The sequence below is a fragment of the Dasypus novemcinctus genome, chromosome 3 (assembly GCF_030445035.2).
Source record: "Dasypus novemcinctus isolate mDasNov1 chromosome 3, mDasNov1.1.hap2, whole genome shotgun sequence".
NCBI lineage: Eukaryota > Metazoa > Chordata > Mammalia > Cingulata > Dasypodidae > Dasypus > Dasypus novemcinctus.
Genome location: NC_080675.1, coordinates 48,997,973 through 49,018,474, shown reverse-complemented (window position 1 = coordinate 49,018,474; position 20,502 = coordinate 48,997,973). Strand labels below are relative to the sequence as shown.

Below are 20,502 nucleotides of genomic sequence, written 5' to 3'. Positions count from 1 at the left end.
TTTAATATCCTTCTTTTATAAGAACAAAGGTTGCTCTTACATAAGCCAAACATTAACAGGCAGTCACCTGGCACAACAAATTTGTCCTTTCTGGATATCTCTTGAAATTAGTTTGGCTCTAGGCTGATCTTGAAAGTATTGACTCTAGAGAGGGTGGGCTTGAGGGTGTGTTCAGAGCCACAGAGGCCCCCTGGGGTTCTGTCCTGGTCTTAGGTCATCTCCAAGGTCCCAGGTGAGGTGCCACGGTCCCAGAATATTTCCAACTTCCTAATAATTCACCATGTCCTCCCTAATCCAGACTACAGCTCATAAGCGATCCAGATGGATGGCAAAAGAAGGGATTTATTAGGGACCTACGCTCTGTAAATCACTGTGTCAGACACTGAAGGGAGCCCCTCAGGGAGATTGCATTGTAGTTAGGAAAATAAAAATCATAAAAAAACAGCAGCCTAAGGCAGGATTGGAATTGGTGCTCTCTGTTGACCCTCTCCTTTTTGTCCCCATGACCTTTGTTGGCTTCCTGTGGGAAATGAAGGTGAACACCAGTGCATTGATAGAAATTCTTAAACATAGACTTAATTCTGGGAGTTGATTGCTTATTTGCGAAAATTCCTGGTGAAAAAAATATTAACAGATTTGGACTTGTAGAAAGATATAATTTATCTCAGCATTGCTTATAACAACAGTGAAAAACAGGAAGCATCTCCTGAGGGTGGCCTTGCGAGATCTGGGCTTTATCATACCACTGTATGTATCAAACTCTGATGTACTGTTGAGTTTATGTTTTAAATAACCAGGCAAGGCACAAGGAGAGGTTAGAAAATGAAGACCAGCTATGCCATTCGATGTTTATTTGATTGCATTGTGAGCCCCAGATGCCAAGTCACTTCCTGGGAATTTTGCTTTATTTCCTAAGAATTTTAATTCTCCAAAAGATGGAAATAAAGTTCTCTAGACACTGTAGGTGCTGTGGATTGCAGCAGGTTTCAGCGACTTCCCCATTCTCCTTTAGCTTTTGCTGCCTTAAGGAACAGGTGGCTTGTGGTGAGTGAATTGCCTGGTGTTTGCCAGCCCAGGATGGGACTGGATGGACCTCAACTTAGGCTGACCTATTGTTGTACGCATCAGGGCTGCTGATACTGAAAGGAGATCTTAGTTCCTATAACACGACACTTTGGAATTTGATCTCAGCAAAAATGGCTGATGGAGTCTATCTAACTCTTAAGACACTGTGGTCACTGCCTGATGTACTGAACTCAGGCCTGGCATTGTATGAGCAACCCACTATGGTCCCTTCTTCTATTACCCAGAGAATAGGTGTGTCACTTCATAATACAATAGACCACCCTGCCAAAATCCAAAAGCTTAGAGTAGATATTTACAAAGTTCTTTTAGAGCCTTTACTGATTTTGATGCCTATAAAAGCCTTTAGCAATAGGCTATGCAGGTGCTATCTGTTCTTTACCAGTGAAAATATAATAGCTAAGACTTCTATAGCACATAATGTGTTCCAGGTACTGTTCTAAGGAATCACATATAATAACTCATAATTTGTTTGAGGAAGGGACTGTAGTTATCTACATTCTTTGATGAGGAAATAAGCACAGAGAGATTAAGTAACTTGCTCAAGATCACACAGCTAGTTAATAGCAAGGACAAGACTCAAACTCAGGCAATTTGGCTCCATAGTCTATGCCCTTAACCTCACACTATACTTCCTGTTGGTGTCAGGTATACATAGAGAAGTTGGTACAGTGACCTCCTCAAGGATACATGGAGGTGAGGGAAGGAATCAGATTGATGGTGGTGACCTGGGGCCATCTTGCTCTCTAAGAGCATAGGTGAGAATTTGCTTTGGCCTCTGTCTTGCAGCGCAGGACTCCATTTTTGGCCATGTGTCTAGATTTCCTCTTTCTCCAGGATTGTCCCTCTGGAATTGTTACCAACTAAGGTCAGTACCGTGGACTCTAGTTCCCCAGCAAAAAGTAACATGTGCCCTATTATTATTTAACCTTGCATATTTGCAAAAAGTCTTTAATTGCTTCTGTAATGTGCCTATGGGCATATGATGTTGCTGTACTTTTACTTACAGACTGAAATCCAGGGTTAGTGACCCACTCATCTATTTAGATTAAAGTCTAGCACCTTGCAAAAACATTTTAACAGAGAAACTGAGTTGCCAGGGAAACCAACTACCCTGAAATAGCCATTATTTATTGGGTCAAGATTAGTTCACCATTTAGGCAAGAAAAAATGTTAATGCCCTCAAATGTCTCTTCATGTTACTTTTGCTTACAGGCATGCTGCTGCTTTCTAAACTAACATAAGACATAGGCTGAAAAATAACTTTCCCCTGGCTTGTGAATTGTTTATTTTTAAGATCTTAGGAAATTATAATGACTCATATTTATACATTTACTAGATTACTTTTAAGAATAATACTACCACATAAAATAGAGGACATTCTTGGGTGATGTCTTCACATAATAAATTCTCAAATATTTAAAGAATGTCTTCCAAAATCTAGGTTCTATGGGTATAAAGCAAAGTTCTCGGGACAGAGAGTGTGGGTGCTTAGGAAGTATTGGGGAGTTCTCTCAAAGAGAAAACTTCATGTCTTTTGCATGTTTTGCTATGGTATGTGCCCAGCATTAGTAGGACATTTTTAAAAAGTTCCCTGAAAATGAGCTGAGGTGTTTGTGATGAATAATCTGGAGAAGACCTGGGAAATAGCCCAGGACTAACCGTGGAGTTTGCAATCTGATTGGTGGAAGCAAGGCTTTCTATGCAAAACCTAATAGAAAGAAGCAAGACCGACTATAATCCAGAACTAAAATGTGAGGTACATATTTAATTCCCAAGACCAGGGAGTGGTTCTGAACTCCAAGGGCCCTCTTGGGTTTTTCAAAGACCTCTGTTTAGATGGCTCAGGGTTGATCTCTGATGGGCATAGCAGGCAACTTTTGTGACCAGAAGTTCTGGTTCAGGTCAAAAGGCTGTCTTCCCTCCGATATTATATAAGGCATTACTAATGCTGGCGAAGGTTTCTGTTTAGCCAATTGCCAAAAGCAGCCTGAACACCCCTTCCTGAGGTGGGTCCTGTAAAGTCTGCTGCTTCCTGTTGTGAAGCATTCCTCCCCCTCCTAGCAGTATCTGCAGCCCCTTCCACACATCATGCAAGGCCACTTGTTTGGACATTAGGTGATTATAACAATACATGCTGCTTGTTTTTCCCAAGTTGAAGAGAAGTTCTGACACCAGGAAAGCAGGGACATTGCAATTTCCTCTCTTCAGAGAACCAGCCTTAGTGCTTTCAGGACCTGTGTCCCTCTAGTAAGAATAACCCTGTGTTTCCATTAGAGAGAACCAGCCACAAATAAACAGGCTAAATTGTCTCACAATCCAAGCACTTGTTGGTGTGTGTATTTGTATTGGCAGCTCAGTTGACTGGCTCATCTTTCTGAGGACAAGGGCCTCCACTGCTAGCCAAATAATAGCAACAATAATAGCCGTGATGATAATGGGCTACAATTTACCAGCTGCTGAATGTTCTCTGTTGTTTAATAGGGTATCATTATGTGAACCTCTTCATTAGTATTGGTGCCATGTCTCCAAAATAAACCAGAATAAAGAAAATAAACCAAAATAAACAATCCAGCCGCCCCTGTCCATCCCCACTCCACTTCCCAGCTGCTCCTGGTTATGATTAGGATCTTTTTGCTCAAGAAAGGCCGAGCAAGATTTTTGCTCAAGGAAGTTCTGATTCCTCCTTCTCCTTCACCTTCTTATCCTGTCCCTAGCTTGCAAGATCTCAGAATGCCCCCATGGCTTTCTGATCCTATGTATGCTCTTGTTCTTGAGCAACTAGCCACAAGAGAAGCCCCATTTCCTTGATGGACTTTTATGGCCAGGGAGGAAAGCCACCCCAGCAGGTTGCTTTCTGTGGGTCAGGTGCACATGGCAGTGTGCCACTGGAGAGCCTGAGGACTGAGTCAGGAGTCAGCTTGTTGACTCCTTTATTCTGCCCTGGACTAGCAAATCCAACTGTACCACTGGCCTCAGCATGCTGTGTTGTCTGCGCTGGCCCCAGTGTTCAGGAGGCCCCTGAATGGCCGAGAGTTTATCACCTTTTGCTGTCTTTCTTGGAATCCTCCATCCTGCCTCACTGCTTTTCATCACTGAATTCATCTGCAAGTATAATGCAAGAAACCTGTTAGCAAGGAGGGTCGATGAGAGAGGTTTTCTTGGCAACTATAAAACAGAAGTACTACAAGGGGCTACTAAATAAATTTGTGCTGTTTCAGCCAGGGAATTTCAGCCCTCCTAGGAGGAGGGGGATATGAGGTTGGGGGAAAAATTAGAAGGCTAAACTGCCAGCTTGATGGCTCATTTATTTGATGGCCCTAAGGAGGCATAGGATCCTGTACACCATGGACATTAATCAAACTCATTTCCTCCTGTATTTGTCCAGAAAATCTATGAATGTTTTCTTTGTACATTTTTTCCTACCATAAGAGTAGGTGAGGGGAAACCTCTGGGTCCCTTTTCTCAAGTTAACTTTGCCCCATGTATATGTAGTGGTGAAGGTAGGGACACACTGCCTGCATGTGAAGGGCATCAAACACCCAGAACTGGATGGAGACCAACACCTGGAGTGTGGGGCTTAGTTTCTGAGTTCCTGGCCTTGTTTTAATAGCCAGCCTTGCAGAGAAGTCAATTTTGTGATCATTTCTCAGCCTAAGTAACTGCTGGGAGGAAGGATAAAGGGATGGGAGAAAAAGAGCCTCAGAGAAGCCTTGGTCACACTTTTTGGGTTGGAAATTGTTATATTGACTTTTCTTCTCCCTTCATTAGAAAATTAAGGCTCTTTGGCTCTGCTTCATAATAATGAATGTTCATGTCTCACATACCTGTTTCATAGATGTGCCAGTCTCACAAACATCAGAGTGTCATTTCGTGAGTAGAAATGACATGGCAATTTCTTTGAATCATTAGTAATGTTGCTTCTTTCAGCAGGGGCCTCATTTTCATACTTACATAGGTTAAGTCTATGGGACACATCATGGGACTCTTGAAAATATGAATGCCACCTGTAACAATGATGTATATAGTGGACACTAGGAAATTTCACTGATGAAAAATGAGCTTATAGCAACAAGTTGAGTCCACATTGTGCAAGTTCTTTAAACTGGTAAGATGGTATTTTTCAACATGCCATTGCAGCCAGAGTTCCTAAAAAATTCTTTCCATTCCTACCAGTGGCTCTTTTCGCCTTCCTTGGATATTAAGGCCTTAAAAGGCAAAGAAAGTAAAGAAAAGGATTAAAGTCAAACTATATAGTTATGTTTTAGTGATTTTTTCCCTAGTTATCCAAGAAATACATGATTCCTACAAGGATTTTAAAGAAATACAGGGGAGTAGATTTGGCTCAAGCAGTTGAATGCCTGCTTCCCACATGGGAGGTCCTGGGTTCAGTCCCCCAGGCCTCCTAGAAACAAAAAAATAAATAAGAAAACGAATGAAAAAACCAACTCAGGGGAGCTGATGTGGCTCAGTGATTGGACGTCACCCTCCTACATATGAGGTCAATCCCACATATGAGGGATTGAACCTCGGCCCTGATACCAAAAAAAAAAAAGGGAAATAAAAATCGTTCATAATCAAATCGCACAGAAATATAATTTTAATCTTTCTCTTTCATTTCTTCTCTCCTTTTTGCCCCCTTCTCCCTTCCTCTCCCCCACAATTATAACATAATTAAGAGAATATTGAAAATACAATTTTGTGTCCTGCTTTTTTCCTTAAACATGTATCAACCTATAAATAAGTCATGAAACCCAGAAGCTATCAAAGAAAGAACAATAGATTTGACAATATAAAATATGAAACTTAGCATAATAAATAAAGTTTAAAAATAAATCTGGCAATAATATTTGTAACTGATATATAATAAATTTTTACTATCCACAATATGTAATGTGCTTCTGGGGAAAAAAAAAACCAACTCTCAATTCTTAAAATTAATAAAAGGTGAATAGGCAACAGTCAGAAGAAATAAAATGGCCATTAAGCATATTTAGAGAGAGAGAGAACGTGTATGAGCTTAACCTTATTAATAGTCAAGAAGTGAAGTTAAAACAGCAATGAGATCATTTTTCATTGGCAGATGGACAAAGATTATAAGGATGATTACATTTAGCCTGAAAAAGGAGGCCAAGAAATGGGCATTCTCATATGCTATTGGTGGGAGTATAAAGTTGATGCATCTTTTTTTTTGGAGGACATCCTGTCAACATCTAATTAAATTTTAAATGCTTAAATCCTTTGACACAGAATTTCCACTTCTAGATATTTATCCTAAATAAACACTCCCACAAGTGTGCAAAGAATGTTCATTTCTATATTATTTGAAGGTACAACAATTAGTAAGAACCTGAAGGTTCACAGAGAGGGACTAATTAAATTACGGTACATCTTTATAGTGGAATTATATATAACCATTACAGAGAATGAGGCAGATCTATAAGATACAGAAATATGTCCACAACATTTGTTAAGTGAAAATGTCAAGTTACCTCATAACGTCATGTTAGTGCAGCATTTAGAAGAAAAGATTCAAAGACTCTAAACCTATCATCATTTTCTCCATTTTTTTTTCAGGAATGATTGAATTTTATATTCTCAAAAATCTTTATAATAAAAAATAATTTTCAGAAGACATAATTATGTCATAAAAATATCTTTACATTTTTAGTTTTTCCTGTATTTTTAGCAATTTTCATAAAATTCTGTCATGAGTACACTATGGATATATGCCCATTATTAATTAATTTAGCTTGTTTCCAAATTTTGCTATTATAAGTGATGCATCAACAAACATCTTTGTAAAATAAATGCTTAAGTATGCACTCACAAGAACATTGCATCAGATAGCAAAGATTAGGGGTTTAACCTAAAATGAATTCATATGATAGACTTCAAATTTCCACACCACAGGGATTTTGAATATACAGGGTTGACATTTTGTAGTCCTTTTAAATCTTGACAAGACTCTAGATGGCCCATGTGGAAACAGATTAGTTGTGCCCCTGCTTCCCTGGGCTCTCAAATCTGCTGGTCCCACTCTGGGTATAATTGTTTGGACCCATCCCTAGTGTTTGTGGTGTCAGTGTGAAAAAGACCAGGGATCTTATCCCCAGGATGCTCTTACTCTTCCCAAGGCTCAGTCCCAGACCTCCTCCTCCTCTCTTTATCCCCTCTCCCCAGGTGAACTCATCCACAGCTAGCTAATGACTCTTATATTTGTATTTCTGTCCCAGCCCTTTCCTCTGAGGTCCAACCATGTGTGTTCAGCTGCCCTTTAAACATCTCCACTTGAATGTCAAAAATAATAATAATAATAATAATAACTCAAACTCAAATACGAACAAAATTAATTCTGTAAACCAGAATATGGTTGTGACACCACCTTCTCTTTTACCTTCCACATCCTTCCATTACTAAATCCCATTAGTTTCCCCCTTCTTTCCACCTTCACTGCCCCCACCCTAGTCCAGGCCACCATCATGTACTCCAATAGCTTCATCATATACTCCAGTTGCTTCTCATGTCCACTCTTGACCTTCCAATCTATGCTCCATGTTGTAGCTGGAGCCCTGCGTGAAGACAGAACTAATGCCATCCCTCTCATGCGTAAGACTTTCCAATCGTTTCTCTGGTCTTGGGCTAAAGACTGCCATCCTCACTGCCTTGGCCTGTGAGATCCTGCCTCATCTTGCTCCTGCTGTCTCTTGCCTTCTTTATGCCACCCTGCCCTGGCCTGCAGGACTTCAGCCACTCTAGTCTTGTTTCTTTACTGTATTATGCTCCCCTTCACCTCCCTTCCCTCTTCCTGGAAGGTTCTTCTTCATCCTCCTTACTTCCCCTTCTGTCATCTTCACTTTGTTAATAATCTTCACAGCTCAACTCAAATATCACTGTCTTGGGAAACTTGCCCCTGATGCTAGGTCATCTCCTCCCAATATATATACCCTTTTCTTTTTTTCATCATTCACTTGTAACAATTTATAATGGTAAATTTATTCATGCAATTGTCTGATTGTCTGCATCTCCCATCAGACTTCAAGCCCCACAAGGGGAGGGATTGTGCCCACTTCATTTACTATTATCCTTAGCTCCTTGCTCCTTGTCTGCCTCTTGGACTATACTGAAAGATTCGTTGGGTCAGTAAATGGATGAATAGAGTGTGTTAGGTAGTACATGAATGGCATTGCTGTCTAACTCATGATGCAAATCTTAGGCTTTTAGTATTTCAGTCACTTCTCAAAATTCTTTTACCAAATTTACCACAAATCTTGCTTTGAAAACATTTCAAGTTTATATAAACCCAGACACTCAAAGCACAAGCCAGCCCTTAATGGTTCTGTTGTGAAATGATGATTATGATACAAATTCATTCTCTTGTCAAATGACAACCCTTAACCCTTGCCCATATACCAGCCTTTCCTTCTTGAAGGAATTTTGAAAAAACCTGTGGAGGACAGCAAATTATCTTCTAAATCTTTCACCACCAAAGAGAGATTTGCTGTGTACTCCCCTATCCCTGTACCATCAAGGATTGTATAAAATCCATTTAACCCAAAGGAAAAAGAAAGCGTATTTTTGCAGAATAGTTATGCATTTCATAGTGAAGTAATGAGAAGACATCTTTTGTCCTAGTGCTACCCAGGGCTCTTGTTTCAATTGGTAGAAGTCCTCTCAGGAAACCATCTACCAGGAGGACTTGCCAGCTGCACCCTAGATAGACGTGTCATGAGTTCTGAGCCCAGGCCTTGGAAATGAGCAGAACTGACTTTTAATCCTGACATTACCACTAACTCCCTTTATGATTGTACCTGTTTCATAGGGTGGTTTTGAGCCCAAAAATAAGTTAGTATGAATAAAGTGCTTACATTTGGTAAACACTCTATATGTATTAACTACCAATGCCACTTATTATTCTTATCCCCAAAAGCTTTTTTCATGTTCTCTGCACAGGTGCACATGCACACACACACATACATATGTACACACAAAACATACAAAACAGGCAAATAAATACTGACGTATGTTTTATAATATTAAATTATTTTTAAAACATTTTACTATGATGCTGGTATCAAAGTTGCCCTTTTAAAAAGTCTTTGTCTTTCAGATACAGATATTAAAATACTTATTGGTGAGGTGGTTTATATCTTGGATTTGTTTCAGAATAACCTGAAGGGTCAGGAAAGATAAGTAGATGAAATAAGATGAGCCGTGCTCAGATAACTGCTGATGCTGTACTATGGATTTGAGGGGTTGTTTTGTTATTCTCTGTACTTTAGCATACGTTTGAAATTTTCCATGATAAGTTTTTCAAAATACACTGAAAATAGTTATTGAGGGTGAATAGACTCCATAGGAATATATAATTCATTCTTGGTCAAAGAGCCAGCTTTCAACTCACTTTTCTTTATTTCTTTTGGCAGAGTAACTGATTCCAGTGATCTAAACAGTAAGACTCGTGTCATTCTTTTTATTACTCTCAGAGTAGCTCATGGCAGAACCAAAGTAAATTCAATTTCTGAATCTCCTTTGTCTTCAACCACTTGGGAATCCTCTCTGAAACTACTGTGGGCATTTTAAGTAGTCCTGATTGCCTAGCAAGAACAATGTACCTTTCAGGCAATCAGAGACAGTAAACTAACACCTTCTACCCTTCTATGCTTGCAAGACAAAAGGTATAGCTATTAAGTACCAGTGCTCAATGAGCTAATGAATGGTGAGCTGGAGGTCACATGTTTGGCATTCTGTGATCTGAGCCTCTGCCCTGTATGAACTTGTAATCTTCAGGACGTAGCCTTGTAAAGTTTGGCTGCTGAGCTACATGCTGGCAGAGGAAGCCAAGGACCTCCAAAGCCAAAAACTGACCTCTGCATATTTCAAATGAAGCTCAGGAGGATAGGGTGGCTTTTGTTCTGTTTGTTTTTACCCCTCTCAGTGTTCTGCTCTGCCATTTGGATGCAAGCCAGCACGGGGGAAAGTGTTCTGCTTAGGGCCTCTTGGCTTTATAATTGCCCTTCCTGCCTCCCTGAAGAGAAGAACTTGAGCTTATATTTCAGGGTTCTTCTTTTCCCCGTGGGATCTGTCTCTAGGGGGTAAAACATGTGGCTTTTTATAAGTTTAATTGCTTTGGAACAAACATCCCAGTGATGTTTATGGAACTTCATTTCTTCCCCTGAAAATAAGATGTCTCTGAGAGGTCCAGGGCTGCTCCACTGCTGTCCTGAAATGCTTCTCTTCATCTCACTGGTTGAAGCCTTCTGCCAACTCCGAGCCAGCATTAGAAAGGAGTAAAACCAGACCCTTCTGAAGGCAAGAGACAGATGCTTTCTGGAATCCAGTGTACAGGGTGTGCTTCCCCAGAGAGTAGAACTAGGTGCTAAAGGGAGCAGCATTGACAGTGGCTGTATCTGTCTGGAGAAATCAAGAAAGACTTCACAGTGGAGGTATGAGATAATTTAGCTGAAGTCAGAATTGACAACCTGGCATTATATTTGCTCTTAATAGAACCCTCCTTGGGATCCCAATTTGAGAGTTTTGTCCTAGGAGATAACAAGTGGTGAGAAACTAGCAATGGCATTTCCCCAGGGCTCGTACAGTTCTGAGAATGTCTAAAATTAGACTGAACGATCAGGTTTAAGGTGTCTAACCTGCCTCTCCACCCTCAGACAGTCTGTGACCAGATCGAATCCCATCCCCTGTGCTGCTCAACACTGTGTGCTGAGCAACGAGGCTGTGTGCCAAGACTTCTTTGCAGAGAGGATTGTGATGGGTGACTTGCAAAACTGATTGCAAAGCATTTTTCTCTTCCTGAACAATTCCTGCCACCTGTGACGGCGGCTGAGTAATAACAGATCAAACCTCTTACCTGGAATTTATTCACAAGCTCTCTTGAGCAATCACAGGTCAGCCTTTTAAAACTGCTGTGGGCCTCTGTTAGCCTTTGTTTCTTTTACCTGAGAAAATCTTTGCCCAGACCCTAGCAGGCATAACAGTTTTAGAAGAATTCAGAAACTCAGTCACCTTGTTTGAGATTGTGAGAAAGTCACAGTGTTCTGGGCTCAGGACCACATGGGCCTGGACTGCTGGCCTAGGACACGATGTTGATAGAGCCGGACTCACAGGCGCAGCTCCCCCCACAGCTTTGCTCTCTCCTGGGACGGCAGACTCTAATCTCTAACCTCCGCCAGCCCCTGGCTAATGTTTGCCATCAGTCCCAGACGCCCAGGCGCTGATAGCTCACCCCAAGGTTGAAATCCCTCCTGGAAGAGCAGCTGTCTCCAGATAGCTGGTGCCCCGTGAAGCGGCCTCACTTGCTCACGTGTCTGTGACCCCTCACCCTCACAGCCCACCCCTGCCTTGGGCTTTCTAGGGTCTACCCTCATGTGGGCTGCTTAAGCTTTGCTCGTGTTGTGTATGAGTGGTGGCAACATGAGAGAAGAAACAGTTTCTATACATCACAGTCCACTGAGAACTCTCCCTTATGAGGGAAGTAAAAGGATTCTGACTCTAGCAGGGGGCGAGGGGCCGATTTGGGGGTGGACTGTGGGTTTAGTCAGAAGTAGAGGGGTCTGCTGTGCTGAAGCAGGTGCAGGTACTTTGCCTACACCTGCCTCTCCCTGTCCTGTGTTCCCGTTGTTCAGGGCCAAGAAAAAGTAACCACACTTATGGGGATTCCTGAAAAACAGGCCCTTGTTTTCATTCCTGGGCATGTCCCAATGGCCACTGTCAGACCTGCGTGGCTGGGCTGTATCAGCTCACAGGGCAGTGTGGAAACAGGTCACACTGGGGCTGTCATCACCTGCCCCCTCTGGCTGCAACATGATCCTGGACTGGAAAGAGACCAGCCTTTCCCTGTGGCCAAGCAGGCCAGTGGACCTTTTATTCCTAGATTGGGACTATAGGACAATGGAGCCAGGAGTGAGGCCAAAGCTCCAGGACAGCAGTCAGCTCCAGCTGCTGTGAAGATACCCCCATATGGGGGGACAGCATCACTCCCAATTCATTTGCCCCAGGAGGCCCGAGGGCAGGGCAGCTGCACACACTGGCAGTTAACTGTGAATCTCAGGCCAGGGCAGCTACCCAGCACTGCCTGGCTGATGTGCAGCTTACTTCTCACTGACAAGCCTATGTGGTTTGCCTCTGAGCACGTGGTTCCTTTAAAGAGCAAAGCAGAAATGTAGCACTCACTAGGCAAGGCTGCTTCTCCCATCCTCTCAAGGCGGTGCCTGGGAGGCCGGTGATCGGGTCTGTCTGCAGAACCTGTTCCCAGCTTGGCACAGTGACAAGCCTCCCTGTGTACAGTGTGAGGATAGACATGGTGATGGCAGAACCAGGTGCTAGAAGCCCACACTGGTGGGCGTAGTATTTTAGAAAGGAACTGCCTTTTATTTGCAGGCAGTTTTATCAGTGCCTGACTGTTCTTATCTGCACCGAGGCTACCAGGGCTTCTTATCAAACAGTTCTGCTACTGAAGGCTCACTTATCTTAAGTAGATTCTGATATCGGGCCTAGCAGAGGGGTGGTCTTGGGGTGAACTCAAATCCAAACACATTCTGTGTTTTTTCCTCCCTTTTCCTAGTTATTTACATCCCCACTGACCCATGGAATCCAAGACAGAATCCCAGGCCATTAAACCTTATTAGCGATTGCCTCAAACAGGGCTATCCATAGGATAAGTGTGTATATATGTGAAATGTGTGTATCATGTATGTTTTTATGCATATATTATATGTGTGTGTGTGTGTGTGTGTGTGTGTGTATAAAGAGGTTTATTTCAAGGAATTGGTTCACATGACTGTGGGAGATCTGTAGGCAGACCAGAAATTCCAGTAAGAATGATGCTGCACACTTGAGTCTGAAATCCATAGGGGAAGCCAGCAGGCTGGATACTGAGAGGAGTAGATGGTATAGTATTGAGCCAGAATTTGCTCTTTTACTGAAAACCACGGTTCTTGCTCTTAATGCCTTCAAATGGTTGGGTGAGACCCACCCACATTATCAAGAATAATGCGAAGCGGATGTGGCTCAAGTGATAGAGCTTCCGCCTACCATATGGGAAGATCGGGGTTCCATCCCTGGGGCCTCCTGGTGAAAAAGAAGAAGAGAAAGCCTGTCTGTGTGGCAAGCCAGTGCCCATGTGAGTGTCCGCATGTGCCTGTGTGGTGAGCCAGTGCCCCGTGCAAGTGAGTCACACAGCAAGATGATGACGCATCAAAAGAGAGACAAAGGGAGAGTCAAGGTAAAGTACAGCAGAAACCAGGAGCTGAGGAGGCGCAATTGACAGAGAACCTCTCTCCACATCAGGGGTCTCCAGGATTGAATCCTGGTGAATCCTAGAGGAGAGAAAATGAGAAGAGAAGACAACACAGACGGCAAAAACAGCAGGGTGGGGAGGAGGAGAAGGGAGAAAATAAACAGATAAATAATCTTAAAAAAAAAAAGAAGAAGAATGGCCTTTACTTAAAGACATCTGATAATAGATGCTAATCACATCTACAAAATAACTTTGCCAAAACATCTAGGCCAGTGTTTGACCAAACAACTGGGCACCATAATCTAGCCAAGTGGACACATAAAACTAATCATCATACTAATTCTCCTTTCACCAAAGCTCTCTTCACTGGCCCCTTTCTTTCCATTCCATTTGTTGCTATACTATTTTGGGTCTTAAGATCTTGTACATAGACTAAATTGCTGTTAGCTGATCTTTTCTGTTCAGCTGGGAACCTTTTACTCCCTTAATTAGAGAGCATCAATTCATCCCTTTTGCCTAAAACCTAAATGTCAAAATTCTTTAGCATGGCATTTGGGGCCCTTTACAGTTTGGACCTCACTTTCCTCCCCAGTTCCAGAACCTTTGGTGGCCCCAGTGTTCCTACACAGGCCCTGCTCTCCAGCCCCTCTGGACCACATGGAGCTCCCTGAGCCCACTCTGCCCACCCACACCTCTGGCCTTTGTGCACCTGCTCCATCCCTCTGCCCACTGCAGCCTCATGCACCCTTCTCCATCTGGGAGACTCTGACTCATGCTTTAAGTCCCCCTCAATTTCCACTTCAACTAAGAAGCTGCCCTCCTCTCTTGCCACTAGAAAGAAAATTGTTCCTTCTTGTGTTTCTGTCATAGTGCTTGGTTCATACTTCCATCATGCCTTGCCTCTGCTAGGATGCAAGAGCTAGTGTATATATATGTGCATGTGTGTATATATCAATGTATGTTTATTTAACAAGCATTTATTGACTGCTCTATGATGCTAGGCAAAATGGTGACCGAAATCAACCTGATCTCTGCCCCCATGAAGCTTATAGTCCAACAAATATGTTTCCCCATTACACTGAGTTCAATGGGGGTAAAGATCATCTTTATACTCTTCATGCCTGTCACAGCCCCTGACAAGTGACATTGGTCACTTGCTCAATGAATACTCAAGTAAATTCCACTGGGTAGAGATGGATGCCAGAGTAGAAGGTGGGGGAAGGGGTAGGTGGGTTTCTTATAGGTACAAGGTAAATGAGAACCCTGGAAAAGTGACACTCTGTGGGGTAGCCTACTTTTTTTGTATGTTATTGAGCCTGTTCATAAGTACCCAGCATCTAGTGACTATGCCAAATTCTGAAACTTGAGATCAAGCTTTTTACCCAGGTGAACTGGAGCCCTGGGGAGCCTGCAGTGCAAAGCCATAAGCATTTGATAGCCCAAAGAAGTTTCTTTTGAAGGGAAGTCACAGCAGGCCACCCTGGTCTGATCATCTATCCCATGAACCAGTTCATTTAGGTGGATGGTCCATCATGTACTGCTGTTTGCTTCTTTCAGAGATCTGAAACTGGACAATGTGCTCTTGGACCACGAGGGTCACTGTAAACTGGCAGACTTCGGAATGTGCAAGGAGGGGATCTGTAATGGAGTCACCACGGCCACATTCTGTGGCACACCGGACTATATTGCTCCAGAGGTGAGTGCAACTGCTTGGTGCAACTTTCAAAACCTGAGGTCTCCAGTAACCCTGACCGGGAATGCCATAGACGGCTGTTGTGGGCTGCAGCTTTGGGGATAGTGGTTGAAAATTGAGGCCTCCACACCAGCCCATTTGTTGCTCTTTGAGTGGCTGATGACTGAAAATGTCCTAGGTTCCTCTAAGTAAGAGTTTGAGTTCTTTTGTTTTGTTTTGTTTTGCTCTAACTTGAATGAGGTTCAAGTATACTCAGCTCATGGCTATTCAATTTATTTTCCTTAGTCTCCCTCAATGATTTAATCCCAGTCATATTTCACAGAATTAAAGAAAAGCTCTTGAATTTTTCCCATATGATTAAAACCCAGTGTCCCATTCCCTCTAGCTTGATTTATTTCCAAAACCTTTTCTGATTTGCCTCTGTACATGCCATTCCCTTGTCCTGATATGGCCCTCAGCTAGCAGACCACAAAGATTAGGTCGGGCCTGGATGAGAAGGTGCCTCTGAGTTAACCACAGAGAAAACAGACCACTCCATACAGATGGAATTTAAAGGTTTATGCTAGCACAGGAGACTTCATTATTTTACTGTGGCACTCCTTAATCCATCATTTCCCCTGGTCTTTTAAGAATAGAACGTGTACATTTGCTCATCAGATGCATACAGCATTTCTCAGATTGCCCCCTTTGCACAGATCCTCCAGGAAATGCTCTACGGACCTGCAGTGGATTGGTGGGCGATGGGCGTGTTGCTCTATGAGATGCTCTGTGGCCATGCACCCTTTGAGGCAGAAAATGAAGATGACCTCTTTGAGGCCATACTGAATGATGAAGTGGTCTACCCTACCTGGCTCCATGAAGATGCCACAGGGATCCTAAAATCTGTAAGTTTGGCTCATCCATTCAGCTTTCAGCCTACTGAAAACCAGCTTGCTGTCTGTGCTTCTTGCATCTTCTTCTTTTTATTTATCTATTTATTTTTTTAGGTACTGGGGGCCAGGGATTAAACCCGGGACCTCGTATGTGGGAAACTGGCACTCAACCACTGAGCCACATTGACTTCCCTGGGATTTTTTCTTTTTTTCTTTTTTTCAGGAGGCACTGGGAACCGAACCTGGGACTTCCCATGTGGGAGGTAGGCGCTCAACCACTTGAGCCACATCCAGTCCCCTTGCTTCTTTTTTTAATACCTCCCAACAGCAAGCTACTGGCTCTAACTGAAATTGGCATTCCAGTTTAAAGACTCAGAGAACCAGAGTTCTGGCAAGCTGTTTTCCTCTCTTATTCAATAGTTATTTCTAGGCCAACTGTCATAACAGTTGATAGCTGGTTTACCAAAGATCAAGAATTTCTAACACTCATGGCTTTAGTTTAGGTGAGATGATACTTCTCCTTCATATAGTCAGGCCACAGCAGAGCACTGGATCAAGTGAACACAACCCCCAGGTTTGTTACATACTGATTGTGTTTCCATCATCAGTGTCCAAAGAGCAGGAGGAAGGGGCCTTTCCTTTAGTGCTGAGAGAGGACAAAGGAGGTTTCTCTAGCCCCTGCAGTTCTACTTTGCATCCACGTTAGCCTCATGCAAGGCAATTCAGATGCAATGTAGTAATATGTAATGTTGAAAAAGTCTTCTTTGCATATACCAAAGGCACTATGCTAGAAGCCTTACTTTGGATGAGGAAGAAACATGGAATTGGTACCTTTATGCTGAAAATAAGAGCACGTGGAATTTAGAGGTCAGTTCTATAACCAAATTAGTTAAGAAACAGCATGTGTTATTACCACAATATGCACAGGGGGTATAAAGATGAATAAAAGGTTAGTTCTTCAAGTAGAGGAGAATCAGAACGGCCCATTTATGTGGGATCTATTTGAAAAGAATAAAGTTTCTTCTGGTCATATCCTTTCCAGTGATTTGATGCAAAACAGATTAAGTTGGGAAATATTAGCTATCTTTTAGAAAGACTTGTCTCTCTTAAAAAATCTCCAGCTATATCTCGTTTCAGGAACATGTAGTTCGCTGCATTCTAGGCTGAAGACATGATTGTCTCAGAGAATTCCCAGCCTCACTAAAAGAAAAATAATCACAGAAATCCTCAGGCAAATACTGCCAAAATGAGCTGTAGTTCATAACTTGATCCTCACACTCAGGTTCCAACACATTCCCAAAATCAAGGAGCATAAATCTCATATAGAAATAAAAGTGAAGTACTTTGGGACTCTATCAACATTCTATCTAGTGTGTTTTTATAAGAGCAACTTATTTGCATATTTAGTAGACACTTTAAGGAAACCAAGAATGAGACTTTTATAGTTTTATGAATTTAAAAACCAGAGAGAAGGACTTGCCTTTGTGGATTTGTGCCATGAAGTTTCTTAACTTCCCAAAGGAAACTAGGCACAGCTAACCCAAAAGACCTAAGCTGTGATAATGTAATAGCCTTATCATGCTGCAGAATCTGGTTTGTTTGCACCTTTAGGATTCCCACGGCCTGCAACCATAACAGTCAAAATACTGAGGGTTTTTTTTGCACGTATTTTGTCCACTTGCTATAGTTAACTTAGCATTTTTAATATTTAAGAGAAGGACTTAGGAGTTTATAATTCACACCTTCAAGAAGTATGTGTTGTTGACCTTGGTATACAAAGGTCTCTATACTTGGTAAAATTTGAGAGACTGAAATAACAGTCTGTGCCTTCAACAAACTTGAATACTCTTTTTTTTTTTTTAGAAGTTGATGATCTAACTTGGTGTTTCTCTAGCTTAAAGTACTCACACCTTTTGAATATAGGATGAATAGAAACCTTAAGAGGTCTTATAAACATTTGAATTATATGTTGCCCATATCTGCATCTCTTAATTTTATTCTTCAGATTTCTAGAAGTCCTCAGTCTTACTTCAGTGTTTCAAAAACCTCTTGAGAAAGTTCTTCCCAACATTAAATTCGGTACTTAGATCTACTCCCACACCTTGTCCAAGCAATCCTTACAGAAGCTAAAACAGACAGACACTAAGCAAGGTTAAGATTCATATGGAAATATTAAGACCATTTCTTCTTAACCAAATGCACCCAGTTACTTTAAGCTATATCTTAGCTGTAAATATAAATATTTTTGGTCACTAGAATAGAGCCTCATTTTAGCCAGAAATATCTACCACAGAATTTGTTCTGAGAGCAAATAGAGCCTCTGGTGCCTAAAGAGAATGTAATCTTCATTGAAGACTGAGTAATTCCCTCCATGTGCAGATTCTCTTGTGACCCGCCATATGTCTCTATTTTAGCTCCTTTCTAATGCCAGCTGGTCAGCTAGATAGAGGCAGTCCCTGAGATAGCTAGGTGTCCTTTGCCTAGCAAGGATTTTCCTAAAAGGCCCTCTCCACTCTCTACGGGATCTCTTCCCCATAGTGTAGAGGAAGGAGCATGGCTTAGGACTTGCAACTCCAGGTCCATCTCCCAGTTTTGTTTCGCTCTGACTGAGTGACTTTGGTGAGCCACCTCATCTCCCAGCACCTGTGTCCTTAATTTACAAAATATGAGTAATAAAACCTATGGCACAGGGTGACTATTAGGACTAAATGCAATAATTTATGTAAACCATACAGGGACACAGTAAGCATTCCCTTCCTTCCTCTTTCAAGTTGTGTGCCTTAAAAGTAATTTTTTGGAAAGCTCTTGAAAAATGTCAGATTAAAAAAGCATTCACTGAGAAGTTTGCTAGGACAGTTTTGTTCATTTCAGCCTCTATGCCTAAATGTAAAAAAGTTTAAATGTTATAGATGAGGAAATTCAGAAATTCTTTACTGAGGCCTGAGACATTTATAAATGGAATTGTGAACAAGGAAAAAAGAAAACCCCAAAGTTACAAGCTTTTCAGGACACAGCGAGAAGCCGTTGAAGAGGTCCAGGCAGCAGAGTGTGGTGGTTAAAGTACCTGCCTCCAGAGCAAAGCTGCCTGAGGACAGATCTTGGCTCTTCTGCTGGCTGGCTGGGTGACCTTGGGGAAATTGTGCATTTTGCCATGCCTCAATTTCTTCATCTGTACAGTTGGGGTCTCTACCCTGCAGGTCTACTGTGTAGATGAAAGGAGACAGTATGTGTGGGATGCGTGGGGCACCTCGTCACAGGATGTGCTTGGTAATGGCCATCACCATTATCAATGAGAACAGGACACATAAAATGCTTGATAGACTCTTTGTCCTTTCCTCTGAAAAATTATTAGTTCTGGTGTGTTTATTGCATTAGGAGGAGGGTTCAAGATGTCAAGTCATACTTCACAAACTATTTGGACTGCATTCTAACTCTAATGCCAATCAATTTAATTAGACCAATATAGTTCTTTTGTTGCTAGAAGAAGAACTTCTAGCAATAGAGAAGTTTGGGACAGTCCACTCTGACCCCTTTATTTTGTAGATGAGAACACTGTGAGGTGCAAAGGAATTGTGATTTACCCAAAGCCATTCTGCAAATTCATTTTAAACAACAACAAAGCCTGGCATCAGAACCCCAATTTTTCTGACTCCCAGTTCAGGGTTCTGAACTAGACTGCTTCCAGCCCTCCCCTAGTTTATCTTCAACTTCCCATTAGCAAGTGTCTTTGTCCGCATAGAGCCCCATATTCCAAGCACCCAAGTTTCTCCCTGATGTCATTCTTTCCTGATGCACCAGGAACACTAACCACTGGAGCCAGCTGCATGTACTGACTACCCACATGGCATGGGTCTCTCAATTACTTAAGTTTAACTTTCAATAAAGTAATGTGTAATATTTATGATAATCATCAATATAGTGTTATTAACAGACTGTCCATGTGAATAGCTCCATAATGCCAGAAATGATTTTTATTCTTTTGACCTGAGAAGAGAGTCATTGACACTGGAATGAGAAACTGAGGTATTAGGAAATCAGAATCCATGTTCAATGTGATTCAGCAAATACTTGCCATATACCTTCCTTTGCCTGGCCTATGCTGAATGCTGGAAATGCAAAGATAAAAAGATATGGCCTTCTTATGTTGCTCACAGTCTAGTAGGAATGAGAACATGTAAAGGAATACTTAGAGCCCTGCCAAGGAGGAATGATTGAAATGCTTTCTGGGGGCAAGGGCAGGGAAGGTGACACAGGGATAAGAGAGAGGGATTGACATTTAAACTGGAAACAAATTTGAAGAACAAATTAAGGATTCAGTAGGATAGAAGGGGGATAAGAATGTTCTAGGCAGGGGCAATAACTTGTGCAAAGCTTAAGAGGATGAAGTAGCATGCATGTTCAAAATCCCTGCGGTTACTAGCCTAGACCAATAGAAAGTTAGATTCAGTTGCAGTGAAAGATGAGTTTAGGGCATGCAGACTTTGAAGGGTCAGGAGAACTTTCAGGAAGAGGTGTATACATAGCATTTAATCACATGGGTCTGGAACTTAGAGATGTTTGGAGATTATTGATGTAGCAAGGTGTTGAGAACCATGGGA

The 20,502-nt window shown here is 42.0% G+C and overlaps 1 protein-coding gene across 2 annotated transcripts in view; it reads left to right on the top strand.

Moving 5' to 3' along the window:
• The window catches only part of PRKCH (protein kinase C eta), a 254,059-nt gene that overhangs the window by 213,209 nt on the left and 20,348 nt on the right, over window positions 1–20,502 (top strand). For both annotated transcript variants that reach the window (XM_012525622.3, XM_058293322.2), the window contains 2 exons: window positions 14,897–15,035; window positions 15,728–15,916. In XM_012525622.3, the coding sequence (XP_012381076.2) occupies window positions 14,897–15,035; window positions 15,728–15,916 (328 nt within the window). The remainder of the gene's footprint in view (window positions 1–14,896; window positions 15,036–15,727; window positions 15,917–20,502) is intronic.